Genomic DNA, 15,785 nt, shown 5'->3' on the forward strand with positions numbered 1-15,785 from the left:
AAGCTCGTGGAAGAGGACACCAGAATCCATCCTGCATCTCAGCACGGTGCACGCTGCCGTGTGCTGGCATCCTCACCACCATTCCCATCTCTCCCATCTTCGTTGGATGGGGCCAGTGTGGCAGGATGTGACAGCCAGGGTGTGCTGGAGCAAACCTGGGGTGTCTGCACCCCCTGTGCTTGGACCCCACGAGTTTAAAATCCCCCCGTGGTCAGGCAGTGCTGAGCCTCAGCTCCCACTCTCAGCTCCTCAGGGCTGTGCTACCATCAGCAAGCGTGGTGCGAGCCACTGTCTAGTGCTAACTTTCTTCGTTTCCTTCCTTCTTCATCCCCTGGTTTTGCCCAAATTCCCCTTTCTTGGCATCAAGCAGCAGCCTGCAGCAGAGATGCCCAGCGTGCAGCCAGCCCCGGCTCCTGCAGCCCCCGCTCGGGGCTGGATGCTGACTCGTGCGGTTGCCGGTTTTCCCCCAGGCTGTGTGCGCATTTCTTATTTTCACTGAGCTCCTGCCTTTTTTTTTTTCCTGTGGCTCATTCAAAAGCTGAAATCAGCAAGAGCTCCTGGGGAAAGCCCCAGCTGAGTTTCTTGCTCATTTTCTGATACCCAGGTCGCCCCAGATTGATTTTTGGGGGCCGGATGAACGCTGAGCCCTCGGTAAAAGCTTAGGGCAGATTGAATGCTCGGTATTTGGGCACAGGAGCTCCCTCCCCCTGATTTGTCACTCAGCTGGGCTGGAGCCGTAATTGAAAGATCTCCCCCTAATCTGCTCCACCTGCGCACACCCCTCCCCTGATCCCAGCACTTTGTGAATCCATCAAACTTTCCTCCTTTTGTGTGTGCCCGTGTTTTCCTCCTCCTGTTAATAATGCAGCCGAAACTCATCTCCGTCTGTCCGTTCCCCTTCTGGAGAGGCACATTCTCTAGTCTTCACGAGTTCAGTGGCAGCGCACATAATTATGCATATAAGATATAAACAGAGCTGTTTAATTATCCTTCGCCACATCAGTGACAGAGTAATTAACAAACATTGCAAGATCAATGAGGAAAAGTGTGACCTTCAGTTTCCTTTGATAGGAAAGCCCTTGTCGTTCCCAGACACAAGGTGATTGTGCCTGGACTCAGTTTTCAGTTTGTTTTAATTCCCTTCAGCCCGCATTTGCAGCTTTTCTTTGCCACGAAAACTAAAAGGAGGGGAACCTGGGATGTAAAAATACGTTGCCAACCTGTGGAAAATGAAGAAGAAGAGGTTTCTCGTTGGGTAGGAGTTCTCAGTAAAATGCTTTCCTAGGGCTGTGTTGTCAAGGGACTACACAAAAATGTGCAAGCAGTCGTGGGGGGCTGGAGGCTCCTTTATATTTAGGGCAGGTAACGGCACGTGCGGGGTCAGGTTCACCCCACGTAGGTTTTGCCTGGCAAAGGGACGTGCTGCCAGGTCTTGCGCGTGCATTTCGAGAAGCCTGGCGCTAACGTGGGTGGCAGCATTTCCTTGGAAAGCACAGAGCAAAGCCTCTGGTGCTGGAGAGGACAAAGTTCTCCTCTTCCGAAGCTGTGCTCCAGAAAATGGCCTCGAAGCTCTTCGGCAGCGAGCCCCCTTGGTGTTACTGGGGGCAAGGGAAATTACTGCCACGGGGTTTGGGGCTGCCTGCACCCCAAAGGAGTTCTTTCCTGTGCCCGGGGGGTGGCAGGAGGCTCCTATTGGGGCCCCGTTTTTTTTCCTGAGCCACCCATTGAAAACAAGGGCCTGAGGAGTCGGTGCTGAGCCTTGCCTTCTGTTCCTCCCTCCCCATCAGCAGGGAAGGCTGTGCAGGAGCCGCAAAGCTGGCGTCCATCAGGAGACGTGTGTCAGGCTCTGGCCATGCAGATGCGTTTCCTCCTTCATTCACACACCTCTCCTGCTCCCTGCCCGCCCCGTGCTGCTGCACACACATTTATATATAGCATTCAGGCTTCCCCGTGCAGGCTCTGACAGCGATCCCTTCCTACACCCCCTCGCTGGTGCCCACATACCCAGGAGATTTTCCTACACCATCCCGTGCTCTTCCCTCTGCCCATTACTCGCATACTGGGCTAACGCAGTCACCGGGAGCTTCCCCCCGTGCAAGCTCTCAAAGTTTTCCTTTCTTTTCTTAGCCTGTTGGCTGCGTCCCGCAGAGGGGAACACTGGCCCTGCTCTCAGCAAGGAGGGCTTTCTCTCCAAAATTTCCTGGGGAGACTCCACTGGGGAGAACACGCGTGGCGAGCGCCAGCTTCTCCAGCCCCCAAATTTCCACGTTGCCCCTCCCAAGCAGGCTGCAGGGCAGAGCCGGGATGCCCCATCCCCCAGGACCCAGACCTTGCTCTCCATTTGGGCTGTTTTGCTTTTCCTTCCATATATAGTGTGCTGCTGCAGGCTATTTTTAGCCCCCTTTTTTTTTTTTTTTTCCTTTTTTTTTTTTTCTTCTTTTAGCCAGCTCGGGATCCTTTGTGATACGATAGCTGCTCCCAGACACACGGATCTCTGCTCTTTGGCGATGCCCACAAATGGAGAGCGGCAGCGAGGGGAGAGGGAGAGCCCTTTTGTTATCACACAGAAGGGGAGAGAGAAAAATGCGAGGCAGGGGGAGGGCTGCGCACTTGGCGCGGGGATTTGGTTTCCCAGCCGCTGTCCTGCTGCCTCGCCTCTGCCTGCTGGGGTTCCGGGGGGAGCTGTGTGTCGGGGACAGTGAGGGTTTGGCCGGGTCTCAGCCTCTTCGTGGTGAGCCCTTCCCCTAGGTGCCTCCAGCAGAAGAGCCTCAAGCCCTCCGGGCAGCCACCCTGCGAGTAAATGCGGGTTGGTGTGGGTTTAGGGGACAGAAAGTGAGATGGTTTGGGGGATGAGGGGTTAAATCGAGGGTATTGAAACCCAAACTCATGCACGGACCTCGCAAAGTGCAAAAAAAGACCTGAAAAATCACCCTTTCCCATGGTTTTGGGTAGTGCATCTAGTTGTGCCGGCTGAGGTCTAGCCACATGGGTACCAAAGATGCTTTCCAACACCAAAGGTGCAGAAGAGAGAAATTTGGAAAGGAGCTGGTCTCCTACAGCATTTCGTTTTCCCAGTATTACAAGAAGATGCTAGGCTTCCTCAAATATCTTCCCTGGGTTTGTAAGTCTGTAGGGCCTGAGCTGAGCTGGATCTGCAGAACCGACTGGAGATGGGCTGGGGAGGGTCTGGCTGCCTGCTGGGTCTCGTGTGCTGCACGTCAGGAGGAAGAAGGGAAAGGGCTGGCTTGTTCAAGGCAGCAAAAATCACACCTGATCATTGAATTTCCTTTCGGATCCTATCTGTGGTGGGCTTTCTCCACCTGGAAGCTTGCAGCTTGGCCCAGGCTGGCTGGGGTTTTGTGTGCAAGGCTGGGAAGTCAGGGATTGGGAAGGAGGCTGGGGGATTTGTACAGGTCCAGAAAGAGGAAAAGCAGAACAAATTTAACAAAGAGGAAAAGCAGAAGCAAATTTAACAGAAACGGGGTCTTCTTGTAACACTTGTTAGACCCATCAGGGATTTCTGGGGATTAATCACCTTTATTGCTCATAGGGTTACACTAAGATGGAGGTGGAGAGGAGAGAAGAAGAGGTAGGAAAGAGAACAACCTGAAAGCAGGATGGAGTGATTTAAATTCATTAAATTAAATGTGTGTGTGAAGGATAATTTCGATGGCTGTGGAAAAGTATTGACTCAGGAATGTGACTCTCACGGTTGTGCACGTTTTGGTGCCTGTTTCAGGCAGCCTCTCCCTCCGCATGGTCCCACGGACACAGATTTGTGCGAGCTGGTGGCTGCTGAGCTGGGACTTTGCTCACTCACTGGGACTTGTGTGTGCAAAAGTGCTCAAGCAAATGTGTGCCCAGGCATCTGGCATCCCAGGTTGTCAGATCCCAGCTCCTAGGGGTCCATTTTCACACCTCGGATCCATTGACCAGTTCTGTGCCTTGATGCTTTCCTTTCCGACCACGTTTCAAGTCAGCACTGGTTGGGTTTGAGCTCCGGACCCAAACCTCCACCTGCTGCTGGGGCACCTGCTGGTGCTGGCCCCGGGAGCCTTGGTGCCCCCGAGAGCTCCAGGGAGGGAGTGGAAGAGATGATGAGGGAGGTTTGAAGGACTCCTGCACACAGTAAATCTTTACTCCGCGGGAGAAAGCAAGAGGGAGAGGAGGAGGAGGAGGAGGAGGAGGAGGAGGAGGAGGAGGAGGAGGAGGAGGAGGAGGAATGCTGTGTCAGACCAAAGCCTAAATGAGTCCAAGCTGCCACATCAGAGCGATCTTTATTTCCTCCTTTCCACTGATATTGGGTGACCTCCAGATGTGTGTTCTTCCTCTCCCGGTGGCCTGGGAGGCTGCTGGGGGAGCAGGGCAGGGAGGAGGAGACCGGAGGCAGGCGGCGTTGGCTCAGCTCCCCATTCCCCCCAGCAGAGCAGCCCCCCAACCACGGGGACAGGCAGTCTCTCCTCTGGAGCCCACATCAGGGTCTCCTGTCCCCAGCCCCAAATCCTAGTGGGGAGAAGGCTTGGACCCATTTTGCACCACTCCATGGGCATCCCCATCCCTTCCTCTGCCCCTGTCCCCCGCCAGCTCCATCCACGTGCACCCGCACACAAGGACAGAACCGCGCGAACCCCGGCATATCGGCGCCAGTCTCACTTCCAGTAAAATTACTTTTTCTTCATATTAGGCCAAGGCAAGAGTGCAGAGACATTTATGAAACTTTGTTTAATGTACTGAAAAGCCATCGGCTAGAACATTTAGGAAATTGATTTTCCTGGCATTGATGAACTCTTTTTATTTTACCCCAGTATTAATTACTTTTTTTTTTAAAACAAATTAATTTAAGAGTCGTAAAACCTAACAAGTGAGCCAAACGTCAGTAGATCATGTTCCCCTCTTCCCTTACCCCCCCCTCCCCGCTCCCAGTGCCGGTAGAGGAGGAGAAGAAGAAAAATCAGCCCCTGGCGTGACTCTCTCCCTCTGGTTCTCTGCAGGGGAAGCTTCATCGCTGCGAGACTACGCGGCCACCACCATGAATGAGTTCCTGGGCATGTTTGGCTACGATGACCAGAACATGCGGGACGAGCTGGCCCGCAAGATCAGCTTCGACAAGCTGAACGCTGCTACCTCAGAGGCCACCGCCACCGCGGCCTCTCTCTCCGGCGAGGACGCCCTGAGCAAACGAGCCCGCTTCTCCAAGTACGAGGAGTACATCCGCAAGCTGAAGGCTGGAGAGCAGCTCTCCTGGCCCATGCACTTGGCCAAATCGGAGGAGCTGGGCTCCAAGCTGGGCAAGGAAGGCTCCTCGGTGCTGTCGCAGCCCATCCGGGTGCCAGGGCCCGATGCCTCCCTGCTGACGGAGACCAAAGCCACCATCCTGCCGCTGCCCTCTCCGAGCAGTTCCCAGATGCAGGGCCTGATGTCGCGGGCCTCCAAATACGACTTCTTCATTCAGAAGCTGAAGACGGGCGAGAGCATCAGGCCACAGAACGGCAACACGTACAAGAAGGCCTCCAAGTACGACCTAGAAAACGTCAAGTACCTGCACCTCTTCAAGCCTGGAGAAGGAAGCCCGGACATGGGAGGAGCCATCGCCTTCAAGACAGGCAAGGTGGGCCGCCCTTCCAAGTACGACGTGAGGAACATCCAGAAGCTCACTCCGGTGAAGGCTCCAGCACCCAGCCTGGCCCCTGCTCCCCTCGCCAGCACCCCCAGCAGCACGCCCGTGGCCGGCCCGGAGCAGTCCGTCTCATTGCCATTCAACACTCCCGAGTACCTGAAGTCAACTTTCTCCAAGACAGACTCCATCACAACTGGAACAGTCTCTACAGTAAAGTAAGTGTCCTCCTGCTCTTCTTAGCTTTGTATTAGGGTTCGTGCCTAAAGCCTGCGTGTGGATCAGGGGCATTACAGCTCATGCCGTTAATGAGATGTTTCTGCTTGCTCCGTGCCTGTTCCTCTGTCAGCCTTACAGCTCCTTTTGTCTCGTCTGCACTGAGGCTGTGGCCTGCCTCCCGCAGTCACAGCCATGAATCCAGAGCCCACTAGCTCCTGGGGTTGTCTGCTGAAAGGACAGATAAGGGGACGTGGTGCTGTCAGCACTCTGAGGTCGAGATCGTAACTGCTTCCTTCCTTCTCCCTGCGGTGCCCCAGGCGGCCAGCCATGGCTGCAGGAGAGCCTGATCCTCGCTGCCATCCAACTCGATGGCAAAACTCTGCTGGCTGTTGGCAAGATGGGGCCTTCTGTGCGTCCCAGACCACTGAAGACATTTTAGTGCCTGATTCCCATTAATTTTCATAGGAGTTAGGCATAGACGTGCTTTTGTGGGACCAGGCCTGTGTCTTCTCAATTTGCCTGTTCCTTACACAAATAGAGGTGATTCAATTACCCCCCAGACTGGGCAAACTCATTAGCCCAATTACCACTAATAACCTCCTACACACACAGTGCTGGCAATCTCTGCAGCGATGCTGTGGACTGAATGGAGATGGCCAAAGGCCTTGCCAAACCTTGGCTTCCTTCGTAGCTTGGCTTCCAGAGGTGGGAGCTGCAGGAAAGCCAGCGTTGGACCGAGGGACACAGACGCACCACCACGCTGCATTCATGCCATGGCACGGTGAGAGTGCCAGGGCTGCTGGGGGTCCTGAAACCTCTGCTGCCACATGAAAAAGGGCCAAATTCTGCCCAACAGACACTTTAAATCTTACAGTCCCATGATTTATCCGAGTCAAGCTGCAAGCAGGGAGGGAGGCACGTGCCTGTTTTGTTCTGATGGCTCGGATTTACCTGTCCTCACTGTTGGGAGGCCTTGGGCTGAATCCTCACCTGGCTGTACGGCAGAGGGTAAAGGATTATTGCTGTTCTCTTCTGCTCCCTGGTCGGGGTGAAGCTGGTACGTGCTCCAGATGGCAGGCAGGCACTGCTCTTACTAAAAACCACTGCTGTAAATATTCCTGGAGGCACAGTGCCTTGTTGTGAGGGGTGATGTGGCCGGGGGCTCTGTGCCTGCCGGGTCTCTGGGGCGCTCAGCTGCCGGCTGTGCCACGGCCACCGTCGAGCTGTGTGCGGGGGCTGCGAGCCTCTGCTCCTCTGCCTCCGCGTTGCGCTGGGATCCCAGTCTGATTGCCTTTCTCGTGCTCATTTCCTGCCGCCTGCGGATGGGGTTTGCAGCACCATGGTGATCCCTCCTCCCCGTGCCCCAAGACTGCCTTGGCTGGGGCATGGTGGTGGGGCTGGGGGTGACCTGGGGCACCTGATCACACACTGGAGCACTGGAGGCTCTGATCCTTCTCCTTCAGGCTGCCTGCTAGACACAGGGTTTTGTGCTAAAGGAAGGCAGCTCATTAACTGCGCTGGTGGAGGAAGTGCTCCCTGCTGTCTGGGACCTGCCTTCTCCTTCAGACCCCCCTGGGCCCAAAACCCTGGCAGGAATTACCCCTCCCTCTCACACATACACACATATCCCAGCCACGGGTTGCAGCTCTGCCACCTAACGCTATGAAACCTGCCCTGAGCTCGTCTTAACTCCAAGCAAACCCTGGGCAAAGGTGTCCTTGTTAAACCAGGCTGCAGAGCTGCCGTGAGTAGGAGGAGAGGGTGAGTAGGATGCAACTTTCTGCTTCCTAATGGTGCCTAGTCACCCGAGCTCATATGGCATTTGGGTGCTGTTTGGTTGTTTTGTGATTAAGGTACATAAATGCCTCATCTCTGCAAAAGCAGGTGGTATTGCAAGGTGCTCAGGGAGCTCTTGGTCTTCCCGTGGCCACCCCAGGTCCACACACAGGTACCCAGATACCTCGAGGCGTGAGAGCGAAACCAGGAGAGCGGCCGTGCCCTGTCCCTCCGCTAACCAGCTCTGCCCTGTGTGTTTCTCACTAGGAACGGATTACCCACTGACAAACCAGCCGTCAGCGAAGATGTAAATATTTACCAGAAGTATATTGCCAGGTAGGCAAAACTCCGGGCTTTCTTGGGGAGAGGGCTGGAAGGACGAGGGCGGAGCGGTGGGGGGAGGCAGGAGGTCTCGGCCAGCCGGGCCAAGTGTTTAAAGCAGCCCTTGGCACTTCCATTTCCCTCTGGCATCTGTGCTCGCTCTGTTCCCCTGCCTGGGAGAGCAGTAGCTGTGAGAGGTGTACAGGCATGCCAAGAGCATGCTCGGCTCCCCAGAGCTGTTAGACGTTGTGACAAATAGTGGAAAAATGTTTCCCTGCAGAAGCCCGTGATGTAAATGGGAGCGCCGTCTCCTAGCTGTCAGGCTGTGCCCGCTGCGGTGCCAGCTCCTGCCTCTTCCCCCTGCCAGGTCCAGTGCCCACGGGAGGCAGGCAGAGAACATCTCGCCCCTGAGAACCCAGGCTGGGAGGAATCCACGAGTGAAATTGAGTTTAGGCAGGTCTCAGCATCAGGGGGGGATATTTACCCCAGGATATTTTGCAGCTCCTTCATTTGAGAAACCCTTTGTGAGGAAGGTGCGGGCTGGGGCACCTCAGCTCAGCTCTGGACGAGGAACAAGCGATGCTGAGAGGGAGCCCAGGCTGCAGTGCTGCACGGGGCGATGCCACCAGGGACAGGGGAGGTTATTGCACGACACCTGCCTCTTTTTGTCACTCACCAGCCCCTGCTCCTGGCCTGCTGGATCCTCCCTCCGTACTGGCACGGAGCTAACCATGCCAGCCCCATGTTTATGGAAGGACACCGGTAGGGAAACAAACAAACCCTTCTTTCTAGAGATAAAAGCGAAGGGTTTGCTCCCACCAGCACTTGGCCACTTCCTAGCAAGCAGGGAGGGAGACGTGCAGCGTGCGTCCCCACCTTGCTGCCACCTCCAGAAGCTCCCTGGGGGCAGCCGGCTGCTGGGGAGCTGCGAGGGAAGCTTTGGCACGTGGGCAGGGGAGGCAGGAACAGACCCAAAGGCGATGCCCCTGCAGCCCTTCTGCCCAAACCCATGATGTAGGAGAAAGACAGAAGACCACATGGGAAGAGAGGACGTTTGCACACACATCAGCCCCTCGCTGCCTCCTGGGAGGGTCCGGGAACGAGAGCAGGGCTCCGAGCCCAGCTCGGCGTGGGGCAGGAGCAGCAGTGCCCTTTGACTGCTGAGACGGAGCTGGGTTGTGCTCGGAGGTTGCAGAGGGAGAGGCGATGCCACTCGCTCTGTCCCCAGTTCCCCTCTGAAGCAGAGCCCTGTGTAATCGCGACCACATCCACGCCTCGGAGCGCTCTGCAAGCCCCTTCCCCGGGGTCAGGCAGGTAACCGAGGGAGGCTTGTGAGATAGCTCAGGGACACCACATCCTGCTCAGAGAGCTCCGCAAGCCGCCCGTTGGCAGCACAGCCACTTCCCTTCAATTTACACACAATTTTAAAAACAGTTTAAAGCCTTAAAATCAAGGGGGTGGGGGGGTGTGGGGGGGGAGAGAGACACGACACTGTATGTCTGCGCTGCATAATTAGCTTAATGAGTTTGCCAAAGCCACTGCCAAAAGCTGCCCAGGGATAATCCATTCTCTCACACAACAAAACAAAACCTCTTACTTAGCTAGTTTGGGTTGGGTTGTTTTTTTGTGCTTTTTTTTTTTCCCCTCTATATTTATAATTAAAAAAAAAAAAAAAAAAGACCACAGAAAAAATTATTATTATTATTATTAGTGCCTCAGCAGATGGTGCTTCTGGCAGCACTTGCTTAAATATTTATTTCTGTGTGGGTTTCCTCCCCCCCTTGTAATTGGGGTGGGTTTTTTTCTTCCTTCTTTCACATCATCGTTACAGGGTAATGAGTCTGTAAACACTCACTAAGCATGCTGACTTCTTTATTTATTATTTTTATTATTATTTATTTATCTTGGTTTTTTCGTTCTAACTCTTGCCAGATCGAGACTAGTTCTTTCTGGCAAAAAAAAAAAAAAAAAAAAAAAAGTGAAGAGATTAAAGTAAGGGAAGGGGGAGGGAGTTGCACTTGTGAAAATGAATCTCTGTGCCTGTGCGCACAACTCAGGAGCCTGGATTTGCATATCGGCGTGCTGAAATGGGCTGCAAGTTTGCAATCAGGTGTGTGTGTGTGCTCGTGCCTGCTCATGTGCATGCAAACTGCGGGTCCAGTCCTGTAAATTACCAGGGGTGTCGATGCTCCTCGGAGCAGGGCATGGAGATGGGCGCGTGTGTGTGCGTGTAAGTGAGTGGGTGCTGCGCGAGCTCTCCTGTTAGGGAAAAGCTAAACAGATGCTGTGCTTTAAAAATTAATAGCTTTGAACTGTTTCAAGTGTCAGAAGAAACAGAGGATAAAGATAACCCTTTAGGAGCCTGGCCCTGCAGACTGCAGGAGCCGCCTCGCCCCGTGGTGCTGTGCGTGCCGCTTCCCTCCTGCCCCGGGCGCTGAGCGTGGTCGAGCGCCCGCCGCTCCCTTCCTGCACTGGGCACCCCACAAACACACCCACAACCACTCCCACCCATGCACACACACACTCACACACACACTCACACACTCACACCTCTGCCAGGGCAGGGTTTGCAGGGCCGGGGAGCTCACTCAGCTGATGCCCTTGGACCTGAGCCTGTGAGCGGCTCCTGTTGGGATGCTCCAAGTAACTCATCCCATCCGGGCGGATTTCTTTGGTGCCTGGCCCTTCTGCTGCTGCAGTTGGCATCTCTGCTGCGTTCGCATCCTCGCTTGGGATGCCCTTTTGGACAGCTCTGCCGGAGAGCTGCCTTTGCCAGCTCTCTGTCTTCCCCTCCTCCCTGCCTGGCCAGCACTCCCCAACCCTCCAGCCCTTTGCTCTCTCCTCCCCATCTCATCCCTGCGGCAGGGAGGAAGCTTTCCGCCGAGCAGTTCCTCGGCCTTTCCAGGCTGCTGACACGCAGCCCCGGAGCAGCAGGACGGGCTGCTGGGGTGCTGCTTGGTGTCCCAGTGACTCAGGCTGCTGCCCATGCCCCGTGCGAGCCTCGCCGCTGCCCCGCCGCCGGCCGGGCTCGCCGCCTCCCCTCCCAGCTCCACACCTCTGTTTGCGCAGCCAGCGTTGCTGTTTGCCTTGTGGTTTGTTTCTTCTCCGCTGCCGGGGTTTGTTCCAGTTTCTCAATCACCTGTTCTGGCGTGATCCCGATTTCCTGCAGTATTTCTTCTCCTTCCCCAGGGAAAGGCAAGTCTGCTCCTGGCATCTGTCCCCGTCTCCCTTTGTGAACGCTGAGGCAAAGAAGTCATTTAATTTTTTAGCATTGTCTATCTTTTCTGTCAATTAAGCCCCCTCTCCATCTCCAGGAGGCCCTGCTGTCTCCACAGTTGACCTCCTCTTCCTCACTGCACTTCAGGACGTGTATTTAGTGCTGCTTTTCATCCCGGCTCCCTTTCCTGCCCTGCAGCTTAGTGCTTACACAGTGCCCCTTACAACACTCCGTAATCCTCCCTGCTCCTGCCCCCTCCACCCATTGCCCCAGAACACCTTCACCCCCCTTTTTTTCCTTTTTTTCCTTTTTTTCCTTTTTTTCCTTTTTTTCCTTTTTTTCCTTTTTTTCCTTTTTTTCCTTTTTTTCCCTCTCTCCTTCCTCATTTCTTTCCAATGCCCTTTATCATGTGCGCTCCCGGTGCGTTTAGCACAAAGTGACGTGAGGAACCTTTGAGCAGATGGCACTTTATCTTTGAATGTTTCCCCTCTGAGTCCCCTTCCCTCCGCTGCTTTTCCCTTTCAAGCTCCTCCAGGTTCCTCAGGAACACACACCGGAGATCCCTGCACGGAGCAGCCCGGCGCTGCACCACCCCTTCCCCAGTTACTGCTCTGTCTGGCAGCCCAAGCGTCCATTTATCTGCAGATACCATTCGGCCTTTCTGCCCTTTTTTCCCACCCCGTATGCCAGGACTTCCCAGATTTGTTGCGTGGAAGGCTGGGTGGTGGCGAATGGAGCGGGTGCGCGTTGCTGGCTGCTGTCCTTGTGCCCTGCTCTCACCTGCACGTGAGGCAGGCTGGAAGCCCCGTGGCTCTGCCTTGCGGTATCTTGTCGTGAGCAAATGCTGCATCCACCTGGAAGATGATGATTAGTGGGACTGGTCAGTGCTGCTGTGCATGGGGAGGGACGTGCACACAGGTCTGCCTGCAGCGTTCATCCTGGCCCTGCTGCTCCATCGCCCTGTCCTTCCCTTACTCTCCATCTCACTGGAAGAGCTCCTACATAATCGTGCCATGATTTTCCACTGCCTTTGTGGCTTACCCTCTGCTGCTTTGCAGCCTTCCCAGTAGCGTGACACCATATTGCAACTAGAAAGAAAAACACCGAGGCATAACTTGTACAAACAAACGAATGCCTGAGCTTTTCTGAGGTCCTGCTGGATGCGCACATGCCGAGGGTCTGTATTGGACCGATGTTAATTGGTCTCCTCGTGGTGTGGGAAGTTTCTGAAACTCACTGCTGAGATATCCAAACTAGATCTGTGTGGTATGTAGTTCAGGGAACCAGCCGCACTTTCTTACTCTTCCCAGGTAAGCAGCTTCTAAATAATGGAGGTGAATTTCCAAGAAAAGCACATGCAGCTCGGGGAGGTAAAAGCCCAGAAAGATCTTGCTCAGGAAACACCTTTTTAAGCAGTGACAAATAACAAAGGGAAGGTGGGAGGGATCACCACCCTCGGAGGTGGTCAAGTTGATGGGGTTTGATGACCTGAACACGTGGGATGAAGGAGTGGGACCTACTCCCTTTGTGCCGTGCTTACAGACACTGCTGCCAGGACAGGACAGGACAGGACAGGACAGGACAGGACACCGTTTCACTCTCTTCCTTTCTCCCTTCTGTGCTCCTCTCGTGCTCGCAGGTTCTCTGGCAGCCAGCACTGTGGACACATACACTGTGCATACCAGTACCGAGAACATTACCACTGCCTTGACCCAGAGTGCAACTACCAGGTAAGGGAACGGGAAGCAGGGACCAGCACAGCTCCCCGAGTCCTGCCTCGGGAAGATTCGTGTCTCCCCGTGCTCCGTCCCACATGCACACATCCTCATCGCTCTTTGTCTCTGAAAAGAGGGCAAGATATATTTTGAATTTGCTAGAATATAGATCAGCTCAAGTCAGTGGGAGCTACTCCAGATTTACATCAGTGAAACCAGGAGAATAAATTCTGCCTCGTTACAAATTGTGCCCGAAACCAGGGCATGCTGTTCTGCTAGTCTGCCTCTTCCCCTCCTGCTGCCCGAGCGAGGCTGTAGCAGCAGTAGCTGCAACAAAACACCCAATAAGACCAGCAGCAGGCCGGGATCTGTGGGGAGAGCTTGGGGGCAGGAGCATGTGCGATGCCGTAATTGCTGGGAGAAGTGCCAGGGCAGCGACGTCAAGGCAGCCGAGTCACGTGCCGGGAGTGTTTACCCTCGGCCCAGGTCTGCGAGCTCGCCTCTGCCACTTCTGTGGTCAGGCTGCGTGTGTGTAAGGGGGAATCCCAGAGCTCGCCTCCACCGTGCAGCAGACACAAGTCCTGCCCTACCCCTTGAGACCTTCTGGTCTCAAAGGAACGAGTCTGACCACAGCGCGGGAAGTTGATCTGGCTCTGCTGAGCTCCGCGGCGGGTTTCTATTGATCCAAGGAGGGTTTTTCTCTGGGATGTGTGTAGTGTCCTGCCAGCCCAGCGTTTGGTAATCGAGATGAGGCTGTCCCAACTGCAACACGGTGCACCACGAAGAGAGAAACGCAAAGAATGGAAAGACAGGAAAAAAAAAATTGTTATGATTGGCCTCATGATTATTTCCTAAGGAGTCTGGAAGCTGCTTGCAAAGGAGCTGTCTGGTCTCGCAGGGAATAAGGATTTAGGCTGCTTTTTAAAATGCAAATTATTTTATGGCTGAGATATATTTTATAATAAGTAACGCTCTGTAATAAGTGGGCACAAATTAACGATGATTGGCAATAGCAATCCTGTACGTACGCCCTGGGAAATCATACCTCCAGCCTCCAAGGGATTCCCGGTGAAATCTATATCCATCTATTCCCATGCCAATACCAACGAGATTGATCAGGATTGATATTATAGGAGGAAAGAGTGGAAGCGATAATCATTTGTTTCCTGTGAGGGAGACTGGAAAAAGTTGTTAAACATTAGAATACAGGCCTTTCCAATTACTCCTCAAAATAAATGGATATTGATTTCTTTTAAAAAATCAGATTTACTTTCCCACCTTCTCTGTTAAATATTGATGTCTGTGGGAAGTAGAAATGAAAAGCTTCATTTTAAAGGCACTTAGCCTGCTCCGAGAGTGGGGTACCCCTTCAGTACTTCAAGCAGGTAGACGGTGAAAGGGATCTTCTGGTCATCCAGATTTAGCTCGGAGCTCTGCTACCAGCTTTTCCTGTGACTGGAAGAAAGTTCTGCACCCGTTCCCTAATCCCACCTTGCAGGGGTGGCAGACGGCTGATAACGGGAAGATGCTATAAAAGAGCAGAGTGTTTTTCCCAGTTTCTAGTCTGACATGAGTGTGGCAGCCAGTGTCTTGCTAACCACTACAGAGAGGGATTTGGAAGCTGGGATTACTCTCTTGCAGGCTGTTTAGTTCACTGGCTTGCTTTCTAACTATAGCAGTTCTTGAGATAGTAGCAGCTAAAATTATGTTAGAAGAATTGCAGCCTTAAAGCTGCAGGGAGCATATTCCGGACATCACCCCAGTGTCATGTTTACTTCAAAGTTTTCATGTGCATACACTTGCCCTTTACCAAGAAAATACACGCACACAGTTTGTCTTTAATCTGACTCTCTTGGGGTGACCGCTGCTGAGCTTTAGACTCCCGGTACCATAAGTTTATTAACAACAACAACAAAAATCCCTGCCCCCAGGATTACTCACCCACTCCCATCACGTGTGTCTCACTCTGTCTCTGTATCTCTCCAGAGATTCACTAGTAAACAGGATGTGATTCGGCATTACAACATGCACAAGAAACGTGATAACTCCCTCCAGCACGGCTTCATGCGCTTCAGCCCCTTGGATGACTGCAGCGTGTACTACCACGGCTGCCACCTGAACGGGAAAAGCACACACTACCACTGCATGCAGGTAACCGCTGCGCCGGGGACTCCGTGGTAGCACCTGAAGTGAACCGAGAGCTGTTGTGTGAGCTGAGTCCTTTCTGGGTGGACTGAAAGCAGTCTCGTGTCCAGGCGGCCCAACCCTTCCTCGCTAGAGAGCAAAGGGGCGATGCAAAGTGCTCTGAGCCTCTCCTGCTCGCCTCTGATTCAGGCTCCTCTCTGGAGAGGCTGTTCCCTCACTGCACTTGTCCACTTCTACTTGGTTGTAGAAGCCTTGTGCATGCAGTGAGGCAAAGGGCTCAAGGTTTCCTGGCAGTCTTGGGCTTCACTTGTTCAGGCAAGTCGCCTTCTCTGAGATTTGGGGGCCTCTCTGCAGCAGCACTGCTGCCTCCACCAAATCTGGTCTGGTACTCCCTTAAAATCAGACTTTTCTGTGGAACACCTGCCCTTTAACACTGGGTTCATTTCCTCCATAATCAGTTTCTAAAGTAATTAAATTTTAATGTCACCTATCTAGACTTGACACCCCTGGTTCTCCATCTCCTCTGCCAGTGGTACTGGAGTTTACTTTTCTGTAGTGTCAGCTGTGAGCTTTGATTCACAGCTGTGAGCCAGGCTCCAAGCTGTGTGCCCGGAGCTGGGGCTGCTGCCTGGATCTAGCTGTGACCCCTTTGCTGTTTTTAAACACGGACACACCAAATTGTTTAGGTCTTACCCTGATTGTGCCTTAGATTAGAGGGTTTGATATATGCTTGTTTCATTAAAATTGTGGCCTAAACCATTGCCTTGAGAATGTTGCA

The 15,785-nt window shown here is 53.7% G+C and overlaps 1 protein-coding gene and 1 long non-coding RNA gene across 9 annotated transcripts in view; one reads left to right on the forward strand and one right to left on the reverse strand.

Moving 5' to 3' along the window:
- The window catches only part of CASZ1 (castor zinc finger 1), a 254,650-nt gene that overhangs the window by 206,585 nt on the left and 32,280 nt on the right, over positions 1-15,785 (forward strand). For all 8 annotated transcript variants that reach the window (XM_084494867.1, XM_084494866.1, XM_084494869.1 and 5 more), the window contains 4 exons: positions 4,992-5,832; positions 7,877-7,945; positions 12,787-12,877; positions 14,849-15,013. In XM_084494867.1, coding sequence (XP_084350993.1) covers positions 4,992-5,832; positions 7,877-7,945; positions 12,787-12,877; positions 14,849-15,013 — 1,166 coding nt within the window. The remainder of the gene's footprint in view (positions 1-4,991; positions 5,833-7,876; positions 7,946-12,786; positions 12,878-14,848; positions 15,014-15,785) is intronic.
- LOC311422145 lies at positions 12,989-15,072 on the reverse strand. The gene is made up of 3 exons (XR_014685207.1): positions 14,804-15,072; positions 13,908-14,040; positions 12,989-13,624 (listed from the first exon to the last, which is right to left on the reverse strand). It is a non-coding gene; the product is annotated as an uncharacterized lncRNA (long non-coding RNA).

The sequence above is a fragment of the Aythya ferina genome (genome assembly GCF_964211825.1).
Source record: "Aythya ferina genome assembly, chromosome: 21".
In the NCBI taxonomy this organism is placed as follows: domain Eukaryota; kingdom Metazoa; phylum Chordata; class Aves; order Anseriformes; family Anatidae; genus Aythya; species Aythya ferina.